At 38.4% G+C, this 27502-nt stretch overlaps 1 protein-coding gene across 1 annotated transcript in view; it reads left to right on the top strand.

The window, feature by feature from the left end:
• The window catches only part of hcn4 (hyperpolarization activated cyclic nucleotide-gated potassium channel 4), a 64330-nt gene that overhangs the window by 1813 nt on the left and 35015 nt on the right, over positions 1 to 27502 (top strand). Inside the window, exon 2 of the mRNA XM_005727698.1 lies at positions 14909 to 15332. Within this exon, the coding sequence (XP_005727755.1) occupies positions 14909 to 15332 (424 nt within the window). The remainder of the gene's footprint in view (positions 1 to 14908; positions 15333 to 27502) is intronic.

Raw genomic sequence — 27502 nt, 5'->3', positions numbered from 1 at the left:
TCTCTGACCCCTCTGCTCTCTTACTCACCATGTTAAATGTCAGGTGAAGGGTGATTTAGCGCTTGGGGAGACTGTCCTGATACTGAAAGGTCAGAGATTTGGCACCAGCCACTGGTTCTGAAGTGTCTTTGAGCAAGATCCTAAAAACAAGATTACAAGTACTTATAAAACAAGTACTTGTTTGACTCTGTCATTGAGATCTGTCAAAATAAACAGATGCACTGAGAGAGAAGTAATTAAAAAAAAAAAAAAATGAGGTCGCCACCCACTTGTTTGGGCTATGATGATGGATACTGTATATTATGATAATTAAACATTTTGGTGATCTGAGAACCATTTGCTTGTGCCACGAGCACTCAGCACTATGATTTTGCAATCACTCAACTGTACAATTAAAACCACAGATGTGGCACGCAATCAGGACAGGGAAAAGCTAAGGCTATGCTTTATTTAACTCTGCATGGAGTGTTGCATATTTTGCTGTGACTAACATGAAAAAGACAAAGGACACATTTCATTTCTTTCATTTCATTTTGCTAAATTGTTTAATGGAGTCAATATCAAGAGAACCTTTTGGTTTTTTTTTTTAAAACCAGTAGTCACATTTCTCAAAAAGCATTTCAGACCAATTTGGAAGCAATATGGGAAAACATAGCACATTAGGCCAGAAAGTCTGTTGCCACTGAGTCAGAGCTAGTATTTAATTTTTGACAAAGTGAAGCTGAAAGAAGACACATGAATGCCTACAACCTCAAAATCAGGAAAAAGGACAGTGCAAGATGACTGTAATTAAAGTACACAAGGAGATATCTGGGACCTTTTAATGGGCCTGGAGAGGAGAAGGGTCTCTGTGACTAAAAGTTTTATTCCCATGTCTGCATCAAAGCTTTGGCTGTATAAGCTCAAATTAGAGTGTCACAAGGAATCACAGTCATCACTGTAGCGGAATTCAGCAAAATCTCCTCTTGTCAAGTTTTGTATAACACTAAGAAGCAGGGGAGGAGCAATATCCTGCAAGGGAAAAAGGCAGATTAAAAATGGCATCATAATCCAATCTACAGCCTAATTTCCAGATCCAAAGCTGAACAGCCTCCTTCGATTCTGAGCAAGCAACTCACAGTGAGCAGATGCAGTCAGTTTCCCAGAGGGTGACCGAAAAAAATAAGACCGGTTTATCAATGTACCTTTTATATAAGGAAAAATATTAATGTTGTGATGGCTGTAAAATATATGTGGGAGTTTTATAGGTTATTTGAACAATACACATGATTGGTGCTGAGATTATTGCCTTTTATGTTCCAGTTCAGACTGGATTTTTTTTAGATATCCCTTCTGCAAGTTTTTTTCTTGTCTCAATCATGAAAAAGCGATAGAGCTGACACCTATCAATACAGCATGTCCTTGAAATAAAGAGCTATAAAAGTCATAGAATATTATAGACAGGATATTTTGGTGCTTGACTGACAGAACGACATCCCTCTCACAGAATGGCTCTTCTGTCTTCTTCTTATGATGGAAACCAGATGATTATTATTTTCTTACCTGTTTGCATAGAGCCTTTTGAAAAGAGTCTGTCAATGGAACAGCATTGTGGAGACTTCTACACAACTGATGAGGTGCAATATTAGTATGCAACCTTCTGATCAAGAAGAGCCTTTTAATTATCTAGCAATTCAGGGCCCTCAGGACACATCTGTTGGAAACTCTTCTACAATTCCCTGGAGAAATCGAAAAGAAGATGTCATGCATTCAAACTTTATTTCTATTATTATTATTAAGCTTTGGAACTTTACCGCCATCGCATCCTCAGAATCAGGTCGGCTGTCCTGCAGTTTCTGTCAATCAGTTAAATCCCTTTGGAACAGTAAGGCAAATCTCTTCTGCAAGGTCCACTTTTGCAACAGCCTTTTATTCCTCATGTGCATTCAGTTGTGTTGTAGACAGCAGGAATAATAAATCTGAACTGACATGTTTTACAACTTTGCTTCTGATATTCTTTTGCAAAGAACATATAAGAGAGAGTAACCACCATGCATATTAATGCAGAAATAAAGGTAAAGGGAGTCAACTTTTAGGCAATTTACAGCCTAGATAAAATTATAGTCGTTGTTGCTGAAGGCATTTGCTGTATCTTACCATTTGCTATTTGTTAACTGGTTTTGGATTCAATGCTTGAGTGAGAATTTATTGCCACCCAATACCTCAAACTGATGACAGTAGAAAATTTCGCATATTTAGCTATGATGTAGCTATGATGATTTCGCATCATCATAGCTACAGTTAAACTGGCAACTAAGAACTCAGTGTACTTGATATGAGTAAAGCTGGTAGCTGTGCTGCCTCTACAGAAACTGTCTTTACACTTTGCAAGATATCAATGGAATAAGTATTTTCATCACTGTTCACTTCATGAATTCAGAGATATTTTTAAACGTTGTGCAGTTTAGCTTTACAGGTCTTATCAAGAATTAGCAGCCTTATCAAGCACTAGCAGCCACTAACAGCTGCTGGCTTTCTGTTGAGGATACAGCATGCTTACTGTACCAGTCTGAGTGCTCACATGCATTTCTGTGTGTACTATGTTTGTGTGTTGAGCGTAAGGGATCTGATTGAATAACAGCATTCTCTATTTCGGTCAGGTTCACTACAATTAATTTGAGACTACATTTTGCCATTGATTTGTTTGGGTCTCATGGGACCTTCAGCTTTCCATCATTGGATGTATTGAAAAATGAGATGGAGCAACATACAGTACATGATTGGAACAACGATGACTCTCCTCCTTGTGGTGAGCGGGAGTCACACTCTGGGTACCAGTTGCCTAAAGCCTGCATTTTTGTAGCCCAGTTTAATATGTTTTTGACATTCAGAGAGCAAAGTGTAAGCATGATATGTCACCAACCATTTCTTATTTTCTTATAGTGGTAATCTACATAGAAAGGTGGGGGGAAATGTCTGCTTCAGAAAGCATAGGATAATGACACCATTTCTCTTTCAGTCTCCATTAAATAATTCCTTCTTTAATGTAGTGATGGTAAAACATGGGGATTACAGATGGTTCTGGCTTGGCCTGAAAGTGGGGTAATCAAAATAGGCTTCTGTGCTCAGCCACCAATATTGGGAGCCAAGAGATTATTACAGCACAATTTATTTAATGGAGGGAGCCCAGGGAGGATGTGCGTGGCCGGTGGGTGGAAGGTTGCCTGTCATAGTGGCAGAATGATTGAACGGTGCTGCATGACCTCGCCAGGCACACTTGTGTGGGAGTGTTTAATCAGGACACATGACCACAACTGTGGAAGAATGGCCCTTTTTTTTCGCATTGCATTTTTTCTGCACCTGATATGGCATTTAATTCAGCTTTATGTATTAGTCAGAGTTTAACCTTGGCAAAGTGATGGTATTGTTGTTGAGGTGAGATTATATCGATTGTCTGGACATCACGTGCATTTTGAAAATGGGAAAGCCTGTTGGAAATAGTATTTGCTTAGTACCACATGTGACCCAGCTGGTATGCTTGACGTGGGCCCTTCCTGGTTCACCATCCTTTGCAATGCAGCATCAGTTTATAATCTCTCCAGGTGGCTGCACAAATCTAGCCAGCCAAGGCACACTTTTCTCTTTTAACATTTCAGTGTTGTTTTTCTTGACTTGACAATTGTGATTGTTGTCCTACTGACCAGAGGTAAATACAGTCCCCGACTGCCATATTAAGCGCGCCTATTCTACTGGTTGTTAATAGAAATGTTTGGAAAATAATAAACATATGTAGTGTCACTGACCTATAAGTGCATTTTGCTAAAGTTCAAATTAAGCATCAGAATGGGAAAGGAAGGTGATTTAAGTGACTGTGAACAAAGCATGGTTCTTTGTGCCAGATGGGCTGGTCTGAGTACTTCAGAAACTGCAGATCTACTGGGATTTTCCTACATAACCATCTCTAGGGTTTACAGAGAATGGTCTGAAAAAGAGAAAATATCCAGTGTGTGGCATGTCAGAGGAAAATGGCCACACTGCTTTGAGCTGATAAGACAGCAAAAGTGACTCAAATAATCATATGCTATATTCATAAGAACTTCTATATAAGAGCTTCTCTGAATGCACAACACGTTGAATCTTGAAGCAAGTGGGCTATACCAGCAGAAGACCACACTGGGTGACACGCCTCTCTGCTAAAAACAGGAAGCCAAGGCTCCAATTTGCACCTGGTCTGATGAGTCTTGATTTCTGCTGCAACATTTAGATGGTAAAATCAAAAATTGGCATAAATAACATGAAAGCGAGGCTACATCTTGCTATGTATTAGCAAGTGGTGGTGGTGTAATACTGTGGGGGATATTTTCTTGGAACACTTTGGGTCCCTTTAACACTTGACCACACAGCCTATCTGAGTGTTGTTGTTGTTGACCATGTCCATCCTTTTGTGAACACTGTGTATCCATCTGAACACTGCTTCCAGCAGGATAATTCATCAGATCACAAAGTTCAAATAGTCTCCACCTAGCATCTTGAATATGACAGTGAGTTCACTTAACTCAGAATGCCTTCACAGTCACCAATTCTCAATACAATAGCGCACCTTTGGGATGTAGTCAAACAGGAGATTGGCATCATGGATGCCAACAAATCTGGAGCAACTGGATGATGCTATCATATCAAGATGGACCAAAATCTCGGAGGAATATTTGACGAATTGAGGAAGTTCTAAAGGCAAAGAAGAGTTCAACCTGGTGCTAGCAAAGGGTAACAAATAAAAACCTAATAAAGTGTCAGGTGAATGTAAAACATTTTTGCTTTTCACCATAGAGAGAATATGTTCTTAAATGGGTGTTTTACACAAGCTTTCCAAATGCCTACCTTCTATGTATCGTATGAATTATGTTCAAGGGGTGAAAGTCAATATTTAGGAAGTGATAGTAACTCTGATGATTTACAGTGACAGTTTACTATAGTCTTCATTATTTTTATCATTCTTTGTTTTGAACGTGGCAGATTGACAGTTATTATTCAAACAGTTGTGCTCATGATGCAATCAGTGCTGTTCAAAAAAGCAGTCACCAAAAAAAAAAACACATTAGGTACTGTAGGTGTAATCTTCAAAGGAAACCCAACAGGGCATTCTTTACTTTGATTATAGGTAATGCAGTGACACAGCCTTGAAAAATGAAAACTCTAAAAACAAGAAATCACTTGGTTTCTAGCAATCAAGCAGACACAGCACAGTGTATTTTATGGGAAATGTCAGCATGTTTGGAATTGCTAATTAAGACTTCTTGGATTTAAACACTTCCTGTAGGCTATCACTTCTCTGTGATGTCTCCTATTGAGCATTCAGGGACACTTTTTATACAGACCTGAGTAAAATACTGTTTGCAACTGCATTTCTTAGTCTGTGCTTTTCTATTTAAGTGCCATGTGTTTCGGATTCATTAATTTTACAATGCAATGAGGTTTCAAGGGGAAAAGAAAGCCATCCTTTTGTACCCCAAGCTCAATGACTTCCTGGTGTTTTATTTTATCCCTGAAATTACCCAAAGACTTTATTTATCATTTTACATATAATGGCAACTAAAACATGAACAGTGTATTCATGTTGAAGCACCAACTCTCTCATTTCTCCTCACAGAGATTCTGTTATTTGTAGTACATACAGATTGACCTTTTAAGCCCTGCCTGCGTCCCAGGTGGATCCACCCCTCGCCATCCTTCTGAAATTGAATTGAAACAGTCATCAATGCAGTACTCTGGGGGATGGACGCAATAAAAATAATGATTAATAATTTAATCAGAGATGCTAGTCATTAGAGAATCAACTACACAGATACATTCTGTTAACTTCAGACTTAATTAGTAGAATATGCAAAATAAAACAGTAGGTTTAGGTGGATCAGGAGAATGACCATGTAAAGGTGACAGTTATACCATAATACAACATATTATAGGGACATTCAATACGTTTTATGTCACAGAAGATGAGGGTTTGTGTCTTACAAGATCAAATATCGAGATCACCTGCGATTGGCATTATCCCATTGCTAACATAACTCATTCACTTCAAGTTACCACTATATAGTTGAAGCTTCACAAATGTATAGAAGGCTAAAGTGCTTATGAAACAGTAGAGAGGAAATACTTACCTGGATCAATGTGCTTGGCCTGGCCCTGCCACATGCTGGGTGTCTCAAAGACTTTGACAAATGGCTGGATTATGAGACAGGCAGTGGTGAGAGACAGATTGCTCACTCCGCTCTGCTATAGGGTGATTTATCTGCACCATCTCACAGAAGATATCACATCCCCTTTTTCTCCACACCAGTTTTGGCCATAACAAGTTACTCAGTTTTCAATCGCACAGAGGCTCCAGCAAAGTTAGCAGGTATAAAGCTAAGTCCTGACCATGTCTGGCATCTAGAAATTACAGAGCTAAGAAAAAAACAAAAAAACAACAACAAAAAAAGGATAAATCCTGCACATAAGCCTTTGCTTACTCACGCAAACCAGTGAAAATCAGATACAATGTAGCCTCTGAGATTTAGTTTCATTTCATGCTGAGGAGTTTCTAACAGCTTTAAAGCTTTATTGACTTTGGTCTTATTTACCTCTACTTTTTATGTTTCCAGAAACAAGAGCTTTAAAAAATAAAGATAAGGTGATCAATTTGCATCTATATTATGTCCTGAAGACTTGGATGTTTCCTAAAACTGCTCCATTCCCTGGTTAATCTATCTTGTTGGTTGTCCAACTGCTTATTTTCTGTCACTGTTTTTACATCTTATCTCTACTGTGTGTTTCTTTTTGGGGGGGGGGTTTCATGCTCCTATCCTCTCACCCTTTGACCTCCGAATGGAGTTAGATACTAATGTTTTTTTGTTTTGATTTTTTGTGCGAGTTTTTCTTACGCCATGTTTGAGTAGCAGCTTGCAAAGTGATGAAAACTTTGGCCCAGCACTGGTGCAATCCTGCAGTAAGGTCATGAAGTAATGGTGTACACAGTGACCAGTTACAGGTATTATAGTCACTCGATTATCGTAGCATCTCATCTGTGGTGAGAGAAAACCCATTGCTCCATCTCTCTCCAAGTCCCACTTCTTTATTGATGTTAGGTTCTTACTTGTAGTGAAAAGAGGTTTTGAATTCATTTAAGGGGAAACTGGCCAATGTTTACTCTGTGTCTGGCTGTCAGGAGACTCCTTTGACATGACATTAAGGACCCTATGGGAGATAACAAGGCATCATGATAAAACACAGACGCAATTAGTGGCAGGATGACAGTCTACAAAGGAGATAGTGGCACATGCTAGTAGGATAAATGCATGCTCATGACACAGCTCATACTCATAGAGTGCTCTCTGTCCTCTCTTTGCCATTTACATCCCTGTCACTCTCTCCATTTTCTCCCATTGAAGGTCTACTTTTTTGTTGACTTTAGACCACCCATGTATAGTTCTTCTTCTTTCAGAGAACAGGTTGCACTTTTTGAGCTTGGGAAGACTCTGATCCCAGTGACACTGAAAGATAGTATAAAAGACAGACTTGGCTAAATCAGAGCAGATGTATGAAATATCTTGACTGAGCATTTTTCTCAGTGGGCTATCTGATTGCATCTGGTCAGTTTGCAAAGTGGATCTGGTGATTCTGTGATTTAGTCAGAGCTTTCAAGAGTATACTTTAGAGCTATTGAAACATCACAGCAAATTTAGGCTGGACATATCTCAGTGAGTGGCTCTGGGGCATATTCTTAAATGTCTGGAACTGACACTGCAGCATTTAAAAAGTTTCCCTAAGATGCTTAGCCAGGTTAGGGGCTTTGGAATTTGAATGGAGAAGAAGTGAAACGAAACAGGAATTATTGCATTACTGAAGTGTTTAAATTCCTTTTGAGCTATTTACAGAGAATGATCGACATATATGCTGTTTTTGACTGAGGTAACCTACATTATTATAGTGCCTCTTTTAATTATCTCCCAAATAATGCATTGCATATTTTAAGATAATAAACTGAGCAAATGAAATATCTTAACATACCTAAACAGAGTTTGACCTATAAATGAAAAAGTCCGCACCGAGTTTGGGAGCTGATGATTGCTGGTAATGTTGATCAATACAGGGTGCGTTTCCTCATATAAAGCTAATAAATGATATCCAAGTGTTGTGAAGTGCTATTGAAAGTGTTTGTGAGAGCAGGCTATATTCCATTGATTAGAATTTGGGAAGTCGAGGTTACATTTGCCTGTGTCTACTCGTAAAGGGCTATAGTTCTTCTCTTTTAAGAGTTGTTTACTGCAGCAGTTATGACACTGTCTAAAGCATAATCTTTCTTATGTGTGTTCAGTAACAGTCCCAGATAGTTTTAGAGCTGAATGAAAAAATCACCCCCTGTACCCTTAGCTTGATGTCCCACCAGAAACACTACTAGCAATCTTATTTATGGATCTCTTTTAGTGGCGTAATGCTGACCCCTTTTAGTTGATTTTACTTCTCCTCTACCCTTTGTAGGCATTTAGTAAATCCCTGTTTTCTCTTAGCCTAAGTTTGGGGAGATTTGCTTCTACCTCTGATGGAATCTTCTTAGCATAGGTCTGATAAAACTGCGTACCTCACCTAAATATAGCCTCTTTTAACTGCACAGCCCCAGTGTCAATGATGTGCTTGCAGTATGCCTACTGGCTGTGCTTAGCAAAGACAGCACCGTTATGACAGTTCATTGGAGCGGGTGACAACAAAAAATAGGTTTAACCCTTTTAACCTGATTTTTTTTCTCCTAAACACTTAAATCTTGCTGTGTTTGCCAACTGGCTTGTTTAAGACCAGTGGACTATGCCTTTATGGGCAGTAAAGAGGCCTTTTTTGTTGCTGATGTTGTTCTCCTGTTATTTGTGAAAGGCTTTACCATAGATTGCATTTCCCTTTGGCTAAGCATAGCTTATGATTTTTTTCTGTTTCACAAGAGCTTTTCATGCTTAATTTCCATTCACACTCCGTGTTCACTAATTCACAACTGGCAGTGGACTAAGAGAAGCTGTTGCTCTGTCAGTTATCATGTGAGTTTAAGTTTAATATATAACTGTTCTGTTAAGTTGGTCCTATGACATTTAATCACACCTAAAATACAGCTCTCCTGCTATGAAACACCTGCATTTCTTTTGTTCAGGAGAGAAATATATATATTGTTTTTCATTATTTTCAAAACCAGAAAAAAAAAATCTGTCATAGTACACTGCATTACGTTTACATTTACCAAGATTAAAACACATTAAGGACCATAGGATTTAGGGTGATCTATTTCCAGAAATTTATTTGAAGAGTTTTCTATAACTAAGGTCCCAAGTTTCTACAGTTACTCAGAACTGCCATATCAAATATTGGTCCACAAAGGCTTTTTTCATGTTTAAGCGACAGTCATTTTTCTGTATTTCTGGAAAAGGGAGAAGTGAATGAAAGACTTTCAGTGTGTTACAATCTGTAATTAAATCCTTCACACTACACCTCAAATGCTTCCTTTATCAGACGACACTGTAGCACAAACACAATTTATTTTGGTATGTGCCCTACAAAATTATAAATTAAACATTAAGTAAGTGGATAGAAAAAAAAGTGCTCCAATGTCTAGTCTGTAGAAATTGAGAAAAGGTTTTTAGATAGCAAGTCTTGTTTCAGACTAACTATACAGAAATACGCTTTCCCTCAACAAAATCATGGCAGTAATGAATGTTCAGACTCATGGTCATTTAAATAATAATGTTTTTCATGACCTCCAGAAGGACAATTTTTACAGTCAGAAAAATAGGTTAGAGTGGGTGGCTTGGTGGTTAGGTGGTGAGGATTAGATGATGACCACCATGATTAAACTCTCCTTCTTACATACATTCAATGCTTCTCACCAACACAGTGATAATCTCTCACCTTAGCCAAGTAATCTTAATGGTTATATGGGTCAACAAACCAGTTTTAATATATATACTGTGAGATTAGTGGGTTTAAACTGCTTAGCTAATGACAGATTAACAGCTTCAGTGAAATAACTCATACTGTATATGAAAACATACAAACTGACATTTCCACATGGAAGAAAAATCTTCATGTTGTCTTACACACCTGAAGTTTGTATTGAAAGAGTGTATAGCTCTGCAGTAATCAGATTGGACTGATATAGGGACTGACATTTAAAGCTAGTTCCTTTTCCAGCACTTGTCTTGTCTTTACTGACCACTCAAAGTGCTTTACAGCACAAGCCACATTCACATTCACAAACTGTAGAGCCATTTATCTAATCACACTCACTCTCACTGGAGGAGCTGGGGATCAAAGGCCTTCCGATTCTGACACGACAGTCAATCCGATTGTATGGGATCCATCATTTTCTCAGCATGGTAGCCAGCAGATAGATATTTCTACAATCAAAATGTAAACAGGTGCGCAGACGTGCACACATACAAAATTATGAACATTTGCTCCCTGTATATTCAATCCCATACTGTATATACTCCATTTTCGTATCCTAGCCTTGTGCCTCCTCAATTTAGATATAAGCTACTCTGAAAGGTAAGCATGTGTACTGTAAGGCTGTTTGTGGTGGCTCTCATAGTCCCTTTCAGGTAGCCTGGCTGGCAGGGTGAGGAGAATGAGAAAGGCTTATCGTGTAGTCAGATGCACTCTAAGGGTGACAACATGTTCCTGCTGTCCCTGGTCACCCCACCGGAGAGCATAGTGGTCTGTGACTCTGTCCCTGCAGACAGCAAAATGTCAGGGCTCCCTTCATCGGTACAGTGAACTCTGAGCATCATAACAAGCTAGGTGTGAGCTATCCCACGGCTATATTTTTTAGTTTTTAAAAAAATGCTTTTCTAGACTAATTAATAAAAAATATACATATATGTTTTACACACACCCATCAAACCTGCCTTCCTGTTATTTACATTTTTTGTCATGCAATCTCTGATACTCCTCAGCGGTCATGTAATTGCTCATAAAATGTGATTTCTGGCCACATATTTCCATAATTTGCTATAAACTTGTAAGGCACTTTGTCACTGTTTTATTCTTTGTGTTTTACAAAAGACTATTTCATGTAGAACTGATGTAATGGACTCAGATCCAGACATAGAAGTAGTATTTCTTTACTGAATAAAACTTTTAATTTTTTGACATTTAGAATGCATTTCACACCTTGCTAGTTTTACATTTTTGTTTGTGCTTACGTGTCCATAATAACCGCAGCATCAATCGGGAGCACCTTAACAATCATGTAACAAAATAAAAGCACTGCTAACCTAGCAATACTAGCTGACTTCCTTTTGCTTTTATTTTAAAACAGGTGGTATCCCATCACACAGGTGAAAATTCTGATTTTCTGTGCACATACAGATATGAGATTGTTTAATGCCTTTGAAATGTCCGTCTAACATCCCAGGCTCACCCGACTATATTTATAGAACAATGTCTCCTATGTCAGGGTCCTAGTGCATAATAAAACACAGTAAATGGATCCTTGCTATGTTTAGGTGGCCTGACCTCCATTAGAAGGCAGCTACAAGACTGAAAAAGAGAAATCATGAGCATTTATTCATGCATGCATGAACAAACATACACATAAACATAGTCTATTGATAGAGACACACTGAGATCATGGAGATTTTTACACTGCTCTTTAAAAGTAACTGCTTATCCCAAAATATTGTATTGGGGCAAAATCAATAATTATCAGAGTCAAGATTTGCTTTTTATTTGTATTTTCTTTAATCAATGATTGTGTCAATAGTGATAAGTGAGGTTTGATCAAACAGGTGTCAGCAGTACTTGGACAATTATCAAGTCTATATCTCTATAGCTTGCTTTCTCCTTTTCTCTGTAGCTAAAAGATACCCAGTTAAAATTCTGAGTGCATTTACAAAGCGCCTGCTTTGTCTGGTCAAAGTCCATTGTCCAAAGTCCAAAGTCCATGGTCCATTTGCCTCATATTTAGATTTATTTATTGTGCAGCAATATTTGCTCTTAAATCTGCTTAAGCATGTTATTATTGACATTGTACAGGCAAAGCACCACTCTGGCTGAATCCAGCTTCACAGACTTATTAGTATGGCTATAGACCTTTAGGCTCAGTTTCCCAGACATGGACTAATCTTAGTCCTAGGCCTTAAACATTTTAAACAGAGGTGTTCACTGAATTTATTTGTTAGATGGTACTAATTTATGTCAGGAAAAGTTGTCGTAAATGTTGTTATTATGGCATGAAAACCAGTTTTCATGCATGTTTTACAAACATGGAAAAAAGAAAAAACATTTCCCTTAAGCTTTCATTCATTGATTTTTATTTTTTCCTCAAAATTATAATGTTTGATCACTTATAATAAAAACAGTCTTGCCTTTGTCGAGGAAATGAACTCAATCTTGAATTTTAAGAAAAATTTGTGTGTCTTGCTGCACCTTCATGACAAATATAAGTAGTAAAATGAAAGTTACAAATACTGTAAGACAAAAGGAAAACTTTATTTCATGTAAATAATTTCATTTAAATTGTTTGATATTGGGGAAACATGGCAGTATGAAGCACAAATGCCCTTACCAATGTTTGCATTTCTTCCCTCAAAGTTTTACTTGTCCTTCTTGGGTTTCAGTCTTAATGTGAGCACACAGTGGTGGCAGGGTCGGTCTAAATATAACTCCACTTGACAACAATCTGGAAAAGTAGATACCCTTTTACTTTGAAGAATTCCAATTACTGTCACTGTTTCCTCAGTGAATGTGTCTGTGTGCGCAATGCACATAAAACTGAGATGTAGTGTACATATCTGCATGGCGTAGAACTGTCTAAACACATTACAAACCTCATAACTGCTTGTGCTATTTTTGAAGAAACATTTTAACATTTTCACCCAGACTGATGTAAATTCCATCCATAGATGTGTGCATCAGAGATTGTGTGCTCAGACATAACAATGAGAACCAGAAATAGGGATACTATATTGCAAACAGCAGTGATTTCCAATGTTTGCTTTTCTGCTGCATCAACAAAAGTTTTTTGTCTTGTGTACAGTTAAAAGGACTCAAACTGCTGCAATGTGAAAGATCAGTGAATATATTACAGGTGTGTAATGACAATGTGTGCTTAATCACACATATGTCTCGTATTTCTTAGAGAAATTGTTGTTTTAGTTGTAACTGTTTATCAAAAGAAATACAGAAACAAACAACAGGACAAATCTTACATTTTTGATATTGGTATATCTAACTTAACATGATTTGGACAAGGGATGTTTTTTGGATGTGACTGTGTGATTCTGTGGAGCAGCAATTCACTGTAAACACTGGAAATATTTACTGAAACATACTGAGAATAAATCATGAAATCTACCGATTTTAGCTCCAACAAAGAAGTCAAACAGCAGTAATTTATTGTTGTAATTTAGGGAGCTTTCAGTAAAAATCTCTATCCTATCTTGTTTATATATGTAGCATCCATTCTTCTTCATTTTTATAGCCTTGCTCTTGGTGTAAGTTTTGTCCAAAGACAAATTTTTATGGCCCAGTTAGAAGTGGGTGGGTAAATCACCAATCACTGCATCAATGCACAATGATTCAATTACTGAGCCAGCAGAGTGCGCAATTTATATCCAAACTCTCTGGTTTGGAAGATTGACGAGGTCACAGTACAGTTTTTAATTAACAGTTAACCTCCGCTGACCTTTGAGGTGTGATTTAGAGGCATGCCTACACACATGTTTTCATATCAGGCCCCCTTTTTGTCATGGATACATATTGGCTACGCTCATAAGTGCAGAGTTTATTAAACCATTATTACACCATGTTCATGTAAGCTTGCTAAACACTACATACATAGTAATAAAAGCTTAAAATAGGTCAGTGATGAGAGAGAAGGAAAGGCAGGGACTCTGACAGGTGAAGGGAACTGGGTGATGTTAAATGCTGTCAGTGTGTATGCCCCACAGGTTTAATATCAGAAAGAGGAATTCTAATAAGTAAGTTGGATGAAGCAGTTGAGTGTTCCAAAGGGAGAGAGAATAGTGATTGGACCATTCAGTTTCCTTTCACATGTAGGTTAAGGAAACATGGGTGAGGAGATGCTGGCTGGTTTTGAACAGTTAGTGAATCAGAAAGTGCAGAGGTTTAAGGGGAGTGACAGAGAAGTATGTATGGTTGTTATAGGACAGGTATCAGGGCAGCAAGACAATGGTGAGATGTGCTAGGTGTAACAGATGGGTTCAAGGCGTGATGGTATTGTGTCAGGGATCAACTCTGATCGCCTTCTTGTTTGAACTGGTGATGGACCGGTTGACTGATGAGGTCAGGCAGGAGTTTCCATGGACAATGATGTTTGCAGATGACATTGTGATCTTTAGTCAGAGTAGGAAGCAGGTGGAACAGAGAGCCCGGAGAGGTGGAGGTATGCTCTGGAGAGGAAAGGAATGAAAGTCAGTAGAAGCAAGAGATTTTGTAAATAAGAGGGAAATTGGTACAATAGAGGAGATCCAAGACGTAGAGATATATTGATAGTGGATACACTGAACAATAAATATGGAATGAAATATGGAGCTGCCAGATGGAAGAAAAAGAGGCCACACATTCCTTTTCTTAAAGTTTTATCTCACACAGAACAAATGTTGGTCTCCTCAGTTCATCAAACATGCATATTTTATTTGACTATGCCTTATGCTGTATATGTATATGTCAGCCCACTTTAATACTCACACTATAAGTTAAAAGAAAATGACACTATCGATATGTACAAAATGTTGTCTTCTTTTATTTTTTTTTGCAGGCAGTTAAATTGTGCAGTTTATAGAACATTCACTCTGTGAAAGACAAACACAACAAAGTTACCTCATATTTTTATATTCTGACTTTGTTATTCATTATATTTCTGCATTTCTCCATGTCTCTCACCAACAAGGTTTTACTGGGATTTGACCATGCTGCTGCTGATGGTTGGAAACCTCATCATCATCCCTGTGGGCATCACCTTTTTCAAGGATGAGCACACCCCCCCGTGGATTGTGTTCAACGTTGTCTCCGACACCTTCTTCCTCATGGACCTGGTTCTTAATTTCAGGACGGGTATCGTCAAGGAAGATAACACAGAAATCATCTTAGATCCGCAGCAGATCAAGATCAAGTACTTGCGGAGCTGGTTTGTGGTCGACTTCATATCCTCCATCCCCGTAGACTACATCTTCCTCATTGTGGAGACGCGCATTGACTCGGATTTCTACAAGACAGCACGCGCCTTACGCATTGTCCGCTTTACCAAGATACTAAGCTTGCTGCGCCTCCTGCGCCTCTCTAGACTCATTCGCTACATCCACCAGTGGGAGGAGGTAAGAAATCATTTTCAGGCTGTTAAACTGTATGTGAACAGGTCTGAAGAAAGTTTAGTTTATAATGTGTATCTTGTGAACTGGTTTATATTGTTATTGAGAAAACAGTATTCTTCATGGAGAAATTTTTTTTTTAGCATACTACATCATTTGCAGTGATCATCATACAAGCATATTAGTTCATGAAGATAGTTAAACAGAGAGGGATTCATTTCCCTAAGTTCGATTGCAATTCAGATTCTATTTCTGTCCTGGGGAGCCACTGCAAAGATGTTTGCTTCCCCTTTTCTTTCAGGAAAGAAATATGGATGGGTGCTGCGTCTGATTGCATCCACCCTTGAAAAGAGAAAAGAGACTCTTTGCTGTGTACCAGTCACCAATAAGTTGATGAAGGCAGGATGTTGATTAGCATTTTCCCACTGTGTGCCCGTCCTAGCAGTGGAACCCCAGAGTCCAAAGAGGCAGTGCTGCAGTACAAGCATGATTATGATTGTGGCAATAATTAGAAAAGTTCCAATTACTCTCACTGGATGAATCTTCTTGTTTAGTCTCATAGGTAAAAGGTGCAAAGTGAAGCATCAGAATCTCAGCATGGAGTCAACAGGAAGACACTCTATGCTGCTGCTCTGCATCATTGAGGAATTAGCCATGCAAAGGAATATTTCAGCTACAAGTCAGACCGTGAAATTCTAGGAACAACAACACTTAACAGATGTGTCGTCTAAATGAAATTATCTCCACAGTACTGAAGTGTGTCTCTTTGTTTAGTTTGGGGAAATTACTTTTGTGTCCAGGTACTTTCCACTTGATCAAATAATAATTATTATTTATTTATTTTTTTAATTTAAAGTAAAGAAAAGTTGATAAGGCATTTTCACTGATTTAAACTCTAAATTTAGCTTGTTATGTTTAGGTTTTAAAAGTACAATTGCTGTGAGAAGTTTACATCTACTCATCATCTGCATCATTGTCATGGTAATTTAATTAAGTTGTTAATTAAATTAAGTCGTTTAATGGTTTCTTTGAACTATTCTTTATCCAGGATGGAATGAGTGTACAGCATGTATCTTTAATAACAAGAATCACAAGTTTGAATTTATTTTGGATCTTTTAAATATTTTGCTGTTACCACGACAACCATGCCCGTGATGATATACAGATATACATGAACAGCTGACCATAATAAATGTCAATATTTATAATATTTATTGTCAATGTACGCAAGTTACTGTGAACATTCTTTTTACATATACATAAAAATTAATGCCAAAACTTTAAAATAATTAAAATAAATCTGCTCGAGAAAAGTTAATAAAAGAACATCTTATCTTTAAGAGTTTGAATAAAAGGGAAATCCCAGCATAGTGTTTTAGTTAGGGCTACAGCGTGCCATCGGAGCAGCTTGGCAAGTTGTGGCGTCACTTCTCCAAGTTTCTAGAGCTGGAGGAAATACTGTAGCTTGTGATTACTATAATATTCATATTCATCAAAACATTCAGCAACCGCTTGTGCTCTATGTATGGGGCCAACTCCACTAGTACTCTGTTTAGCTCGAATTCATTCAGAAATATCTGCATTTGGGCTTCAATATAAATCAATAAACAACAACAACGAGAATAATAATCATAATCAACTAACTAGTGAACTAACTAGTAAATCAAAGAATGTTTCAGAAATCACCTTCTTATCCAAGATAAAATCTTGAGATCATAATTTTTATTTTTGTTTATCGCTTTTTGTTTTATTGTGCATCTTTTTTTCATATTCAATTTTATCCAATACAATATTACAAATAAACACTATTAGCTTATTTGCATAGATTGTAAAATTCACCACTGGAGTGTTACTTGTTGGGTATGTTCAGCTGACTGTGTAGCAATTGGAAACGCTGAAAATGCTCACATCAATCTATATCCAGACCTTTCACCATGAATTGGGAAGTTCCTGGTTTTCAAATATTTAGCTGGATAGAGCAGCTGGATAGAACAGTGTATATAAGTGTGATGACATTAATCATGCAGAGCCTCTGTGATGCCATTTCAAAGGGAGGAAAAGTTCAAATAAATCACTGGGGGAGGATTCCTTTGTCACCCTGTGTCTCTATGCATGCCTACTGCTGTGCTTCTGAACTTAAAATGAAGGCAGGAATACATGTATTACAAGCTAACCTTGATTTGAATAGCTCGGACAGTGGGCTGTTACATGTTCAGCCTATGCAATGAGATAACAGAGAAAACATGGGGTAAGAAAGGGAGGGAAGAGGAAAAAGAATAAGGAATAAAGGAGGATTGAATAAAACATCCTTCTACCTGCAGAACTTGCTTTTAGCCATGGGCCACTGATGTAATGCACCACAATCTCAATCTAGGAATTTTGCATTACTGGAAGTTTTGGAAAACAGACTAATGGGAGAAAAAATATCCATAACGATGTGAATGGGAAAAACTTACAAGGACACTGCAAGTTACTGATGACTACAGAATCTAAAACCATTGAAACAATACAACAACAAAAGGGGGCATTACACTCACAGAGCCAGTTGCCATTTAAATTTTCTGTTCCTGTGTAGGTGGTGTATGTGTGCGGATATTGTGTGTGAGCGTTTGCTGATGAATGCTAGTTAGGCAGACAGAGTGAAAGGCCAGCTTTGCCTCAGCGCCAGAGTACTCCAGATGAAATCTCACTGAAATGTCATCTGTCACTGCAGAATAACTTGTCGCCGAGATCTCACCACCCAACTGACTTTTTGACTTTTCCTATTGGCAGCTACATTCCAAACAAGGTGTATGTATTTTATCACCATTTGAATATTTTGGTAAACATCGCACTGACCTTATTCCCCCTTTGTCTATTTACCTACATATTGAACTTTGAAAGACTGTAAAAATGGAAAGAAGCACACTCAAACACTTACAAAACAACCACAAAAAAGGTAATATTTGTCCTTGTTTACAGAATCGAGGCAGAATCCTTTTGATCCATGAAAATGTGCAATTTTTGCCAATAAATTCAGCATTGCTCAGCACTCTAAATGTGGCACGATGAGATGTGTAGTAACATAGCAGAAGCTGCAGACCTGTGATGCCCCAACGTCCTCCGAAAGGCAAAGCTGATTTATTTCACTCATATTTCACAAGTGTCTGCAAGCTAGAAATAGTTCCGCACAAATTCATTTGGTTTGTTATTGTTTGAGTTTCATTTCCTCTTCTGTAAGAAGTCATGCAGAGGACATTTCTTCTGGGAAGTGCTGGATACAGCTCAGTAAACTCTACTGCATGGTTTAATGCCTTGAAGAGTGATACTGTGGGGAACAAGTTTTTAAAATTAGAATCTTTTTTCCATGTACTGAATTGCAGTGGATGATGCTTTTTTAGGAATCAGAAGAAAACAAAGGAATATAATCATACCAAAGGACATAAACAGAGGTACGGTTCAGGGTGCAGGAAAAAAAAACTTTAAGTGTATTAAAAGTAAGGTGTTTTTAAGACATAAAAAATAAATGGATAAAATCTTATTCCCAGAGCTATCAGATTACTTCCAGACAAATTGCATAAAGGGACTAACTTAACTAAGTCATTTATTGCTTCACATCACCCCTTTAGAAAAACCGATTTGCTTTATTGTGACCTACACATTCTCAGCAATAGAATAAACGTCATAAGTTTGTTTCATAATCCTTTGGGGACAGTTAACTATATAAGGCTCAATATCATTTGTCACAGAATCATAATTTTATAGGTGACATGGTTTCACCTCAGAGATTTAAAGAGACCAAATCTAACTGACGGTTCTTATGTGGGAAAAAATGTAATTTGTAAAGTCATCTTAGCTTTGGTTTAATTAAATTCTTGACAATTCAGGGAAATAGTTCTAACTTGCACATTCATGCATGCATGTGCAAATACATATTTGGTTTAGTATGGTGCAGTCAGTATACATAATCTGTCTATTGTGAACTCCTAAACTACCCCACATAGAGAGAAAAAAGGCTTTGCTTTAGGCTTCTTTGTTTGTTTTAGTTGATTTTATTTTTAAAGGGATTTAAATTATTTGTCAATAAGTCACATTATATATATAAGTAATAAACCATGGATCGATATAATATTGACAATAAACCATGACTGTGTGAAATGATGTTTTTCACACAGTTGCTGGTTTGTATGTAGATTTTCCTGTTTTTCTTTGAAATAATGTGAAATACATGCTTTGCACTCATCAATGGAATAATTAAACTGTGAAGGAACCTGCTATACTAATTTCCTCCATTATTGTGGTCGTATTCCTGGAACATTTATGTCGCATGATTGTGCAAAACTTCATCCACTGTCCTGAAAAAGCAATTTAAACTATTTGTCCATCACCGTAAGCCCACTTTCATCTGATTGGCTGCCCATCATCTTCTTCAGAATTCTGCAGCATGATTACTAACAGGGACTAGATAGAAAGAGCATATTTCTTGTAAATTAGCTGCGCTTCATTGCTTCCCTGTTAAATCCAGAATCCAATTTAAAATTATTCTTTTCACATAAAAGATCTTGAATAATCAGGCCCGATCTGTTGTTAAAGATCTCACAGTATCCCAGTAGAGCGCTTCGCTCTCGGACTACAGGCACTTGTGGTTTAAAGGGTATTAAAAAGTAGAATGGGAGGCAGAGCCTTCAGTTTTCAGCCCCCTCTTCTCTGTAACCAGTTCCCAGTTTGTATTTTTTTTCTCTTTGGAAATGCTTGTAGTTAGGGCTGGATCAGGTGACCCTGAGTCTTTTCAGTGGTGTTCATGCACCACTTTGCATTTAAGCAATAGTTGTTATTATCAGTTATTAAACTCTCTCTCCTCATCCCCAACAGGTCTTTTTCCTTCTCAGTGCCAACAAACGCTTGCTCACAGGATGCTGTCTGATTCTGTATTATTACACTTTCATCATACTGTAAAGGTGATATTACAATTATCATGTTGACAGAATACATTTTACAAACAAAAAGGTGGTAGCTACATGCCGGTGTTCAATATTCAATACAGTATGCAGATATTCATCAGACTTACACAGACACAGACAGAGCAGAGTGTCATTATTCGTCTCTCCTGTCCTCATCTGGTCAGCTTCCTCTCGTCACTTTTCATTGGGATAAAAATAAGACTGTGACCGGATATTCTCTTCATTGGAGTTGTCTCCTGTTGACGAACCACTGACTTGGATGAGATTAGTCATCCTGTTAAATCAGATTCAAGGCAGCGCACTAATGATAAAGCTCCACGGGCTTCCTCTCACGATGCCTGATGCCTACAGCAAAACCGTTTCAATAGGGCAACCCAGCAAATGTTGCTTTCAGTGTGGATCAAGATACAATTGTTTGTCAAAGAGGGTTTTTTTAATTGATCATTTATTTATTTATTTAGTCATCTGAGTGGAAAGCAAAAAATAATTTTAAGTAATAGAGTGTGGGAAGTGAAGTTTATCAGTTGCATCAAATGCAAGATAAATTGTTGGTATATGGTAGAGCTTTGCTAAATGTGTAGGTTTGTGTGAAATGTGTGTGTGTGTGTCTATTTAGAGAGAGAGAGAAAGAGGGACCGACTTTTTAAAAAAGGTCAAAAAGTGTCAGAAATTGAGTTTCTTTTACTATTTACTGCTTGGATTATTAAGATTTACAGCCCTGTGGTGGCTTTGTGCTGCAGTTTCCAAGAAACAAAGCAATACGTCAGGCATTGTGATGGAAGTCAGTTGTGTGGCTTTCCCATGGGTCTGGTGATGGAACGAAGCACCTTTCATTTCCACTCAGTAGATCTATACAAAAATATTTAAATAAGTGAAATCAACTAATCAGCTCCCTGCTCACTGACCCATTACCTTAGCCAAGGACTGGTCTTTCAGAGATAAGAAAAGCAGGAAGAATAGATTTAATGGGCTATTATTGAGTGCACAATGAGGCTTGCCAGCAACAGTGACAGGTCCTCAACACTCTGAATGAGTCTTTTGCGATATGAATACCCACAGTGGGTTTGCTTAAAAAACTATTACAGTGAAATGTGTAATTCAGCGCAAACCCAAAGGCGCACCTTGGTACAGAGCATAGTCAGGGTGTTTTTTGTGATCTGAGCCCTCCAGGCCTGTTTAGACAGATGATGGAAGGGTGTTCCCTGTGGTCCACTACCAGGCCTACTTTGCATTCTCCTCATGCTCTTTGTCCACCATGACAGTATGCATGAGCATGACATTTTGGTCGAGGCATTTACAGTGAGAAATCTAACCCCTGCCCACAGCCTGTTCCCCCGAATCTGCCATCATGCTGGATGATTAAAAATAACACAGGAGTCCAGGGGTTGATCTAGTTCATAAACTGTGCTACTCATCATGGGGAAATCATATCTCAGTCTAACACAGGGAAATGTGGCATGCTGCAATTAGCACAATGAAGGTACTGAACTGTTAACATCCAGTAGGCTACTTGGACACAATTAGAACAATTTGCAGGGACAAGACAGATTGCACTAAAACAGTGTGTTTTCACCAAATATCTGCTATCTATAGAGCATTTTTTTTATGTGTAGCTAAAACTGTGTGCCTTTCAATTGGTCTATGGCAGGGCTGCCCAATCCCAGTCCTCGAGAGCTACTATCCTGCAGCTTTTAGATGCATCCCTACTCCAACACAGCTGAATCAAATGGTTTGATTACCTCTTCAGCATGCCATCGTGTTTGGCAAAGGCCTGATAACAAGCCATTCATTTGATTCGGGTGTGTGGGAACAAGGATGCATCTAAAAGCTGCAGGACGGTAGCTCTCGAGGACCGGGATTGGGCACCCCTGGTCTATGGCATACAAGGCATGTTTTTCTGATGCCATGTCTGCAACATGGCTTCCGAAAAACAATATGAGTGAAGGATTGTGTTTTTTCTCGTGTGTCAAGATACAATCATGCCAAACATTCATCATCATTAGCAGTATGAGCAGCGAACAACAGATGCTTCAGTATAGTGCTACAATGACTGTGTCTGGACAGCTACCATCAGCACCATGGGACAAATGCATCTATTCTCTCACCTGGATCACACTCCTCTCACTCCATCTGTTTGAGATGACTCTGCAGCTGCCTTCATTTTCTCCCTGCCTGTCTGGGCCTGATGCTGTTTGTGACTGTAGTGCCATATTTGATCCTTGTGTTTATTACTTGTTATATTTGTACGTATACAAGCATATGTGCTCAGTAAATAAGTGCCATTTTCTGTAGCGATAAAATGTGCTGATAGTTTGTACTTGACAGTGGTGGTCTTCAGCAGGATTATGGATTTCAGCAATCAAAAAAAAATTATTGTTTATAATTGACTAACGGTGTTAGTATTGTTTCTATTGTGAGTATTTAACTTGTTCATTTTGTGCCTTGAAACACTGGCTTTGGTTAAAGTGGCTTTTCCCAGACAATTACAGCCTCCATTTCAGAGTACTTACAACCTTTTATACCAAGATCTAGATGAATAGTCAATTATATCTGGCTGCAGGGTGGACATTAATTCCTGATAAAGGATACCTTCTAAGTAGTTCCAGTGAAACGATCTTTTTATCATTCTAAATCAATTTACTTACATAGCCTGTATCGAAAGTAGTTAACCAAAGAAACCACGGAGTACTGAAAGCCTCTGTTTACAATTTATTGCAACACATTAAGCTAACTACTAATTAAATACGAAAAATGAGTGGCTTCGTCATTTCTATTAACCTTTTTGGGGAATATGACAAATTTGATGAATGGGATGGATGCAGCTGAAGAAAAAGAAATTGAATAAATGACACTGTACACTGAGAGATTCTAAAAACTAATGTTCTTAAAGTTTGAAACTACACCACTAATGCTTTGAATGCTCCCCGCAGGGGCCTTAAGCTGTTGTTCAATCCACCAAAGCAGCAGGAGTATAAACAACGAAAGCTTAAACAGTCTGGCGGCCATTGTTAACTGTCATTTAACTGAATTCATGACTACCAGCCTCGACTATTCTCATAACTCTGATTGGACCTTGAACTCAGTGTTTCATGATATGCCACTTAATCTAGTAAGAAAATACTGTTCCACATTCAACTCTGTTTGACAGCTTTGCATGCAGGAGAACTGGTAGCTCACCATAGCATTTTTTTTATGCTCCAGAGGATGTCAGCCTGATGCGTAATCCACCGACTACTAATCGTGAGGAACCAAATGACTCACACACTGAAAAATGAAGGCTTCTTACAATGGCAAGGCCCAAGGACCCTCAATGTCTAGTTGCAAGTTTTAGGAATTATAATTCAAAATGTTCATTAGACCTTAGAGCACTTTACCTCAACCCAGGGAGTACTATGCAGTCCTAGGCTATGCTGGACTTGTAGCTATATTTCAGTTGCTGTGTGTATTTGTTTTGTTGGATGAAAAATGATTCAGTTTTTTATTTTTGTTGATACTATTTAGACTTTTTGGAATTCAGTAATAGTAGTTATGTTTGGAGGAAGGGAAATTGTGAGGATGACCCAAAGATCACCATCCTCATAGTCGGTATGGAAGTGGAAAGATTATTCTTAGGTGATGCTTTTCTGGTACAGGACAACTTCATCACATTGAGAGGCCAGTGGACCGAACCGTGTACTGTAAAATCTTGGATGACAAACTTCTTCTCTTAACTAGCTACAAGAAACGTCTTACAGCTGTCCTTTGCAACAAGGGTTTATCCACCAAGTCATGTTTTGCTTGAGTATCACATACTTTCTTCACCCAATGACATGTTGTGGATTTTTGGTTGATATCCTGTGTCTCCAAAATGAAACTACCACTAAAATTAGAGAGTGTTTATATCTTTATAAGTGAGCAAACTTACTAGATCAGCAGGGGCTCAAATAATTGTTTCACCCACTGTACCTGCATATTGATGAGTGCCTGTAGCACCAGCTGTTGGGCCATGCAGTACTATCTTTCTAATTTGCAAATGTTATCTCACTGTCAGGAAACCTACATTTTTATTTATTTATTTATTTATTTTTTTATTTTGGGGGGGGGGTGTTTTTTTTTGGGGGGGGGGGGGGGGTTGTCAGTTCATTTTCCTGTATTTTTGAAGGTGTTCAGGTTGACCTTCTATAGGTTATGTATTGCATTAGCTAAAAAAAATACAAAAAAATATGAATTTAGAGTATTCTAATGAGGATTGTGAAAACTGAAAAAAAAAATGGGATGAAACTGTTGGGTTGTATTTTTTTGCCCTAATCAATCAAAGCACTCTTGCTTATGCAGATGATGCTGATGCTAATGGTGCCAGGCTCACTCTGTGTTCCTATCAATTAAAAGGAAGTGGTCAGCAATTCATCATCCTCCATGTAACATGCCATGTTGTGTAATGCTCTGTATGCAGAGTGTGTGCGTGCAGATTTGTGTTTGCTTTAAATCCTGAAAATGTACATGATTTATTTTGTACAATTACGCAAAACACAGAGTAGACTTGCTTAACTATGTGCTGTTTTAATCTAGAAAAACCATTAGAAGTAAAGAGAGGATATATACACAGACCTCCCTCTCGCGCCTGAGAATAATGATTTTTTTAACCACCTTCTAACAGAACCAATCTTGGGAATAATTTTTGTCATAACTGGAAAGTCTATTCCGTGCTTGGCAGGGGTATATTTGAATTGATTACAGCTGTGGAGGGAGATAGGGGAATCACCTTCCTCCACTGACAGTACAGTTTGGGTTACAAACCGGAGATTTGCATTGCATTATCCGTCACAGTTTCTATAGGCTTTATTCTGTTAAAGTGCCAGGGGTCTTTTGAGGACATATCTACAGTAGGAAAGTAGCAGGAGTTATTGTTGAACAGTAATAAGTCATTCAGGCTGTGGCACAAGATACTGAAGGGAATCTGTCATGCTTTAGAAACATGCTGACATTGCTGAGTTTGATAGTATTCAGTATATTGACAGGTTCAAGGACAGCCTGTATAATAATAAGAGATTTGTCCCAAGAGGAAGTGGTATTGTGCACCAATTTAGATGCTTGCAGTAACAGCTGCTTATCAAGGTTATAATGATGCATTTACATGTAGTTTTTAAAGGGAACACCATAAAAATGTGGCATTATTGGTCCTCAGAATTGGGGACTTAGAAGAGGTAGAAATGTGTTGAGGCTTGGATAACCTGAGAGCAACACAAACTACACATTGAGAACTGGCTGTACTGTATTTTTTCAATGTAAAATTATGAAAATGATTACATTGTAAATGTTATGTCTCTATAGTATTTCAGTTCAACTTCAGTACAGTTCAAATATGGTGGAAAATCTTTCATATGACAATCTAGTTTCCCTTCATTCTAAATATCTGCTACTATAGTGTATCTTTTTTTCCAAAATGTGTCATTTGACCAAAATGTGCTTTTCTTTCACAATTACTCTGAAGGTAAAGAAGCCTGATCATATCAGACATGACAATTCTAGTCTAAGTCTAAGCAGTTCATATGCTTGTAAGCTTCATATCTCTGTCAGTCCTTCATGTCCTAGGAATAGCATGCTCCGTGTTTGAATTTGCATATGACTTTGCGAGTTTTTATAGATTTAAAAGCATCCTGTGTTTTATGAATCATCCTTTTCCTGTCTGGAATACCATTTCACAAATGAAAAATATATCAGACTCAATGCAGAAGATGGAAAGGGCCCCTCATGATTTATTCATTCACACAGAGTGAATTTAACACTTTTAATGTTACGGAAAGCCATTACAGCTCCAGCAGGAAATTTGACATCACACAACACAGCATATTAACTAACGTAACTTATTTATGGCTGTCAGCAACCTTTAACACCGAAAGAGCCATTTGGACCCGGTTTCCATGCAAAAGAAAACACTGGGAGCCGCAAATACTTTTTGACATCTAAAATAAAGATAACGGGCAGCACGGTGGCACGGTGGTTAGTACTGTTGCCTCACAGCAAGAAGGTCCTGAGTTCAATTCCACCATCAGGCCGGGGTCTTTCTGTGTGGAGTTTGCATGTTCTCCCTGTGTTTGCGTGGGTTCTCTCCGGGTACTCCGGCTTCCTCCCACCGTCCAAAGACATGCAGCTTGTGGGGATAGGTTAATTGGATAATACAAATTGCCACTAGGTGTGAATGTGCGAGTGAATGTGAGTGTGAATGGTTGTCTGTCCTTGTGTGTTGGCCCTGCGACAGACTGGCGACCTGTCCAGGGTGTACCCTGCCTCTCGCCCTATGACAGCTGGGATAGGCTCCAGCGCCCCCCGCGACCCTGAAAAGGATAAGCAGAAGTGAATGGATGGGTGGAAATGAAGATAACACTGTATATATTGTTTTTTACCTTTATGCTTTTTGTGAACAACTATGGTGTGTTGCTTAAGAAATCCATGAAGTGCTACAGAGAAAGTTACATTTTATTTATGTAATTAACACATTTTGAACTCTTAAAGAAATATAACAAAAGGAAAGACACCCAGCTGAACTAAAATGATCCATGTAGCAAACAAAAACTGTTGTGAGCCGCCACCCTTATATCGCCTTTGGGCTTTTGGAGCCTTGACCTGACTTTTAAAAAGTAATTGGAAAAAAAGCACTATGCTGCTAAAAAATGGAAAAATAGATATTTGCAAAATTCTGTCTAAATATGTATTTTTACCAGGTTAAGGTGTGTGGCGGGGCGTGGTCTGCAGCGCTGCTGCAGGGGAGGCGGACGCACCTGAGCGGCACCCGCAGTCACGCCTCGCCGCCTTAACGCCTGTGCTATCTGTGCTGTTGTGTTGGTGTGTGTCGGGCTGTGAGCTGAAAAGCTACAGCCGGCTGTGTGCGTACAACAACCGTGTGTGAAACGTGGTCAATAAAGAGAATCTGAAAAGCATGTTCATGCAAACATCGTCGGGTCTGCCGTGATATGTTTACAATGGGACTTCTGCTCCTGAACCTCTGCGCATATCCCATATGCGCACAGCGTCTGCAAATCGGGGCTGTATGAAGTCACTTTCATCTTTATGCAGAACTATAAGCTGTCATCTGTGAGGCGTGAGCGGTGTTTGTTTGTGACACAGTGGAGAATAGCCGCTGACATAATGTGGATCCGAAGATCCATAATTGGCCTACCTGGGGTTGAAAGTCTCGATAAATGCACGTTTCGGCGGGTATACCGGCTTCCACGAGTGTGACGCTTATTTTGAGCGATG

Source organism: Pundamilia nyererei, unplaced genomic scaffold, assembly GCF_000239375.1.
Source record: "Pundamilia nyererei isolate P.nyererei 1_Seehausen unplaced genomic scaffold, PunNye1.0 scaffold00025, whole genome shotgun sequence".
In the NCBI taxonomy this organism is placed as follows: Eukaryota; Metazoa; Chordata; class Actinopteri; order Cichliformes; family Cichlidae; genus Pundamilia; species Pundamilia nyererei.
The sequence above is the reverse complement of the archived record's forward strand: the minus strand, read 5'-3'. Positions and strand labels throughout refer to the sequence as shown.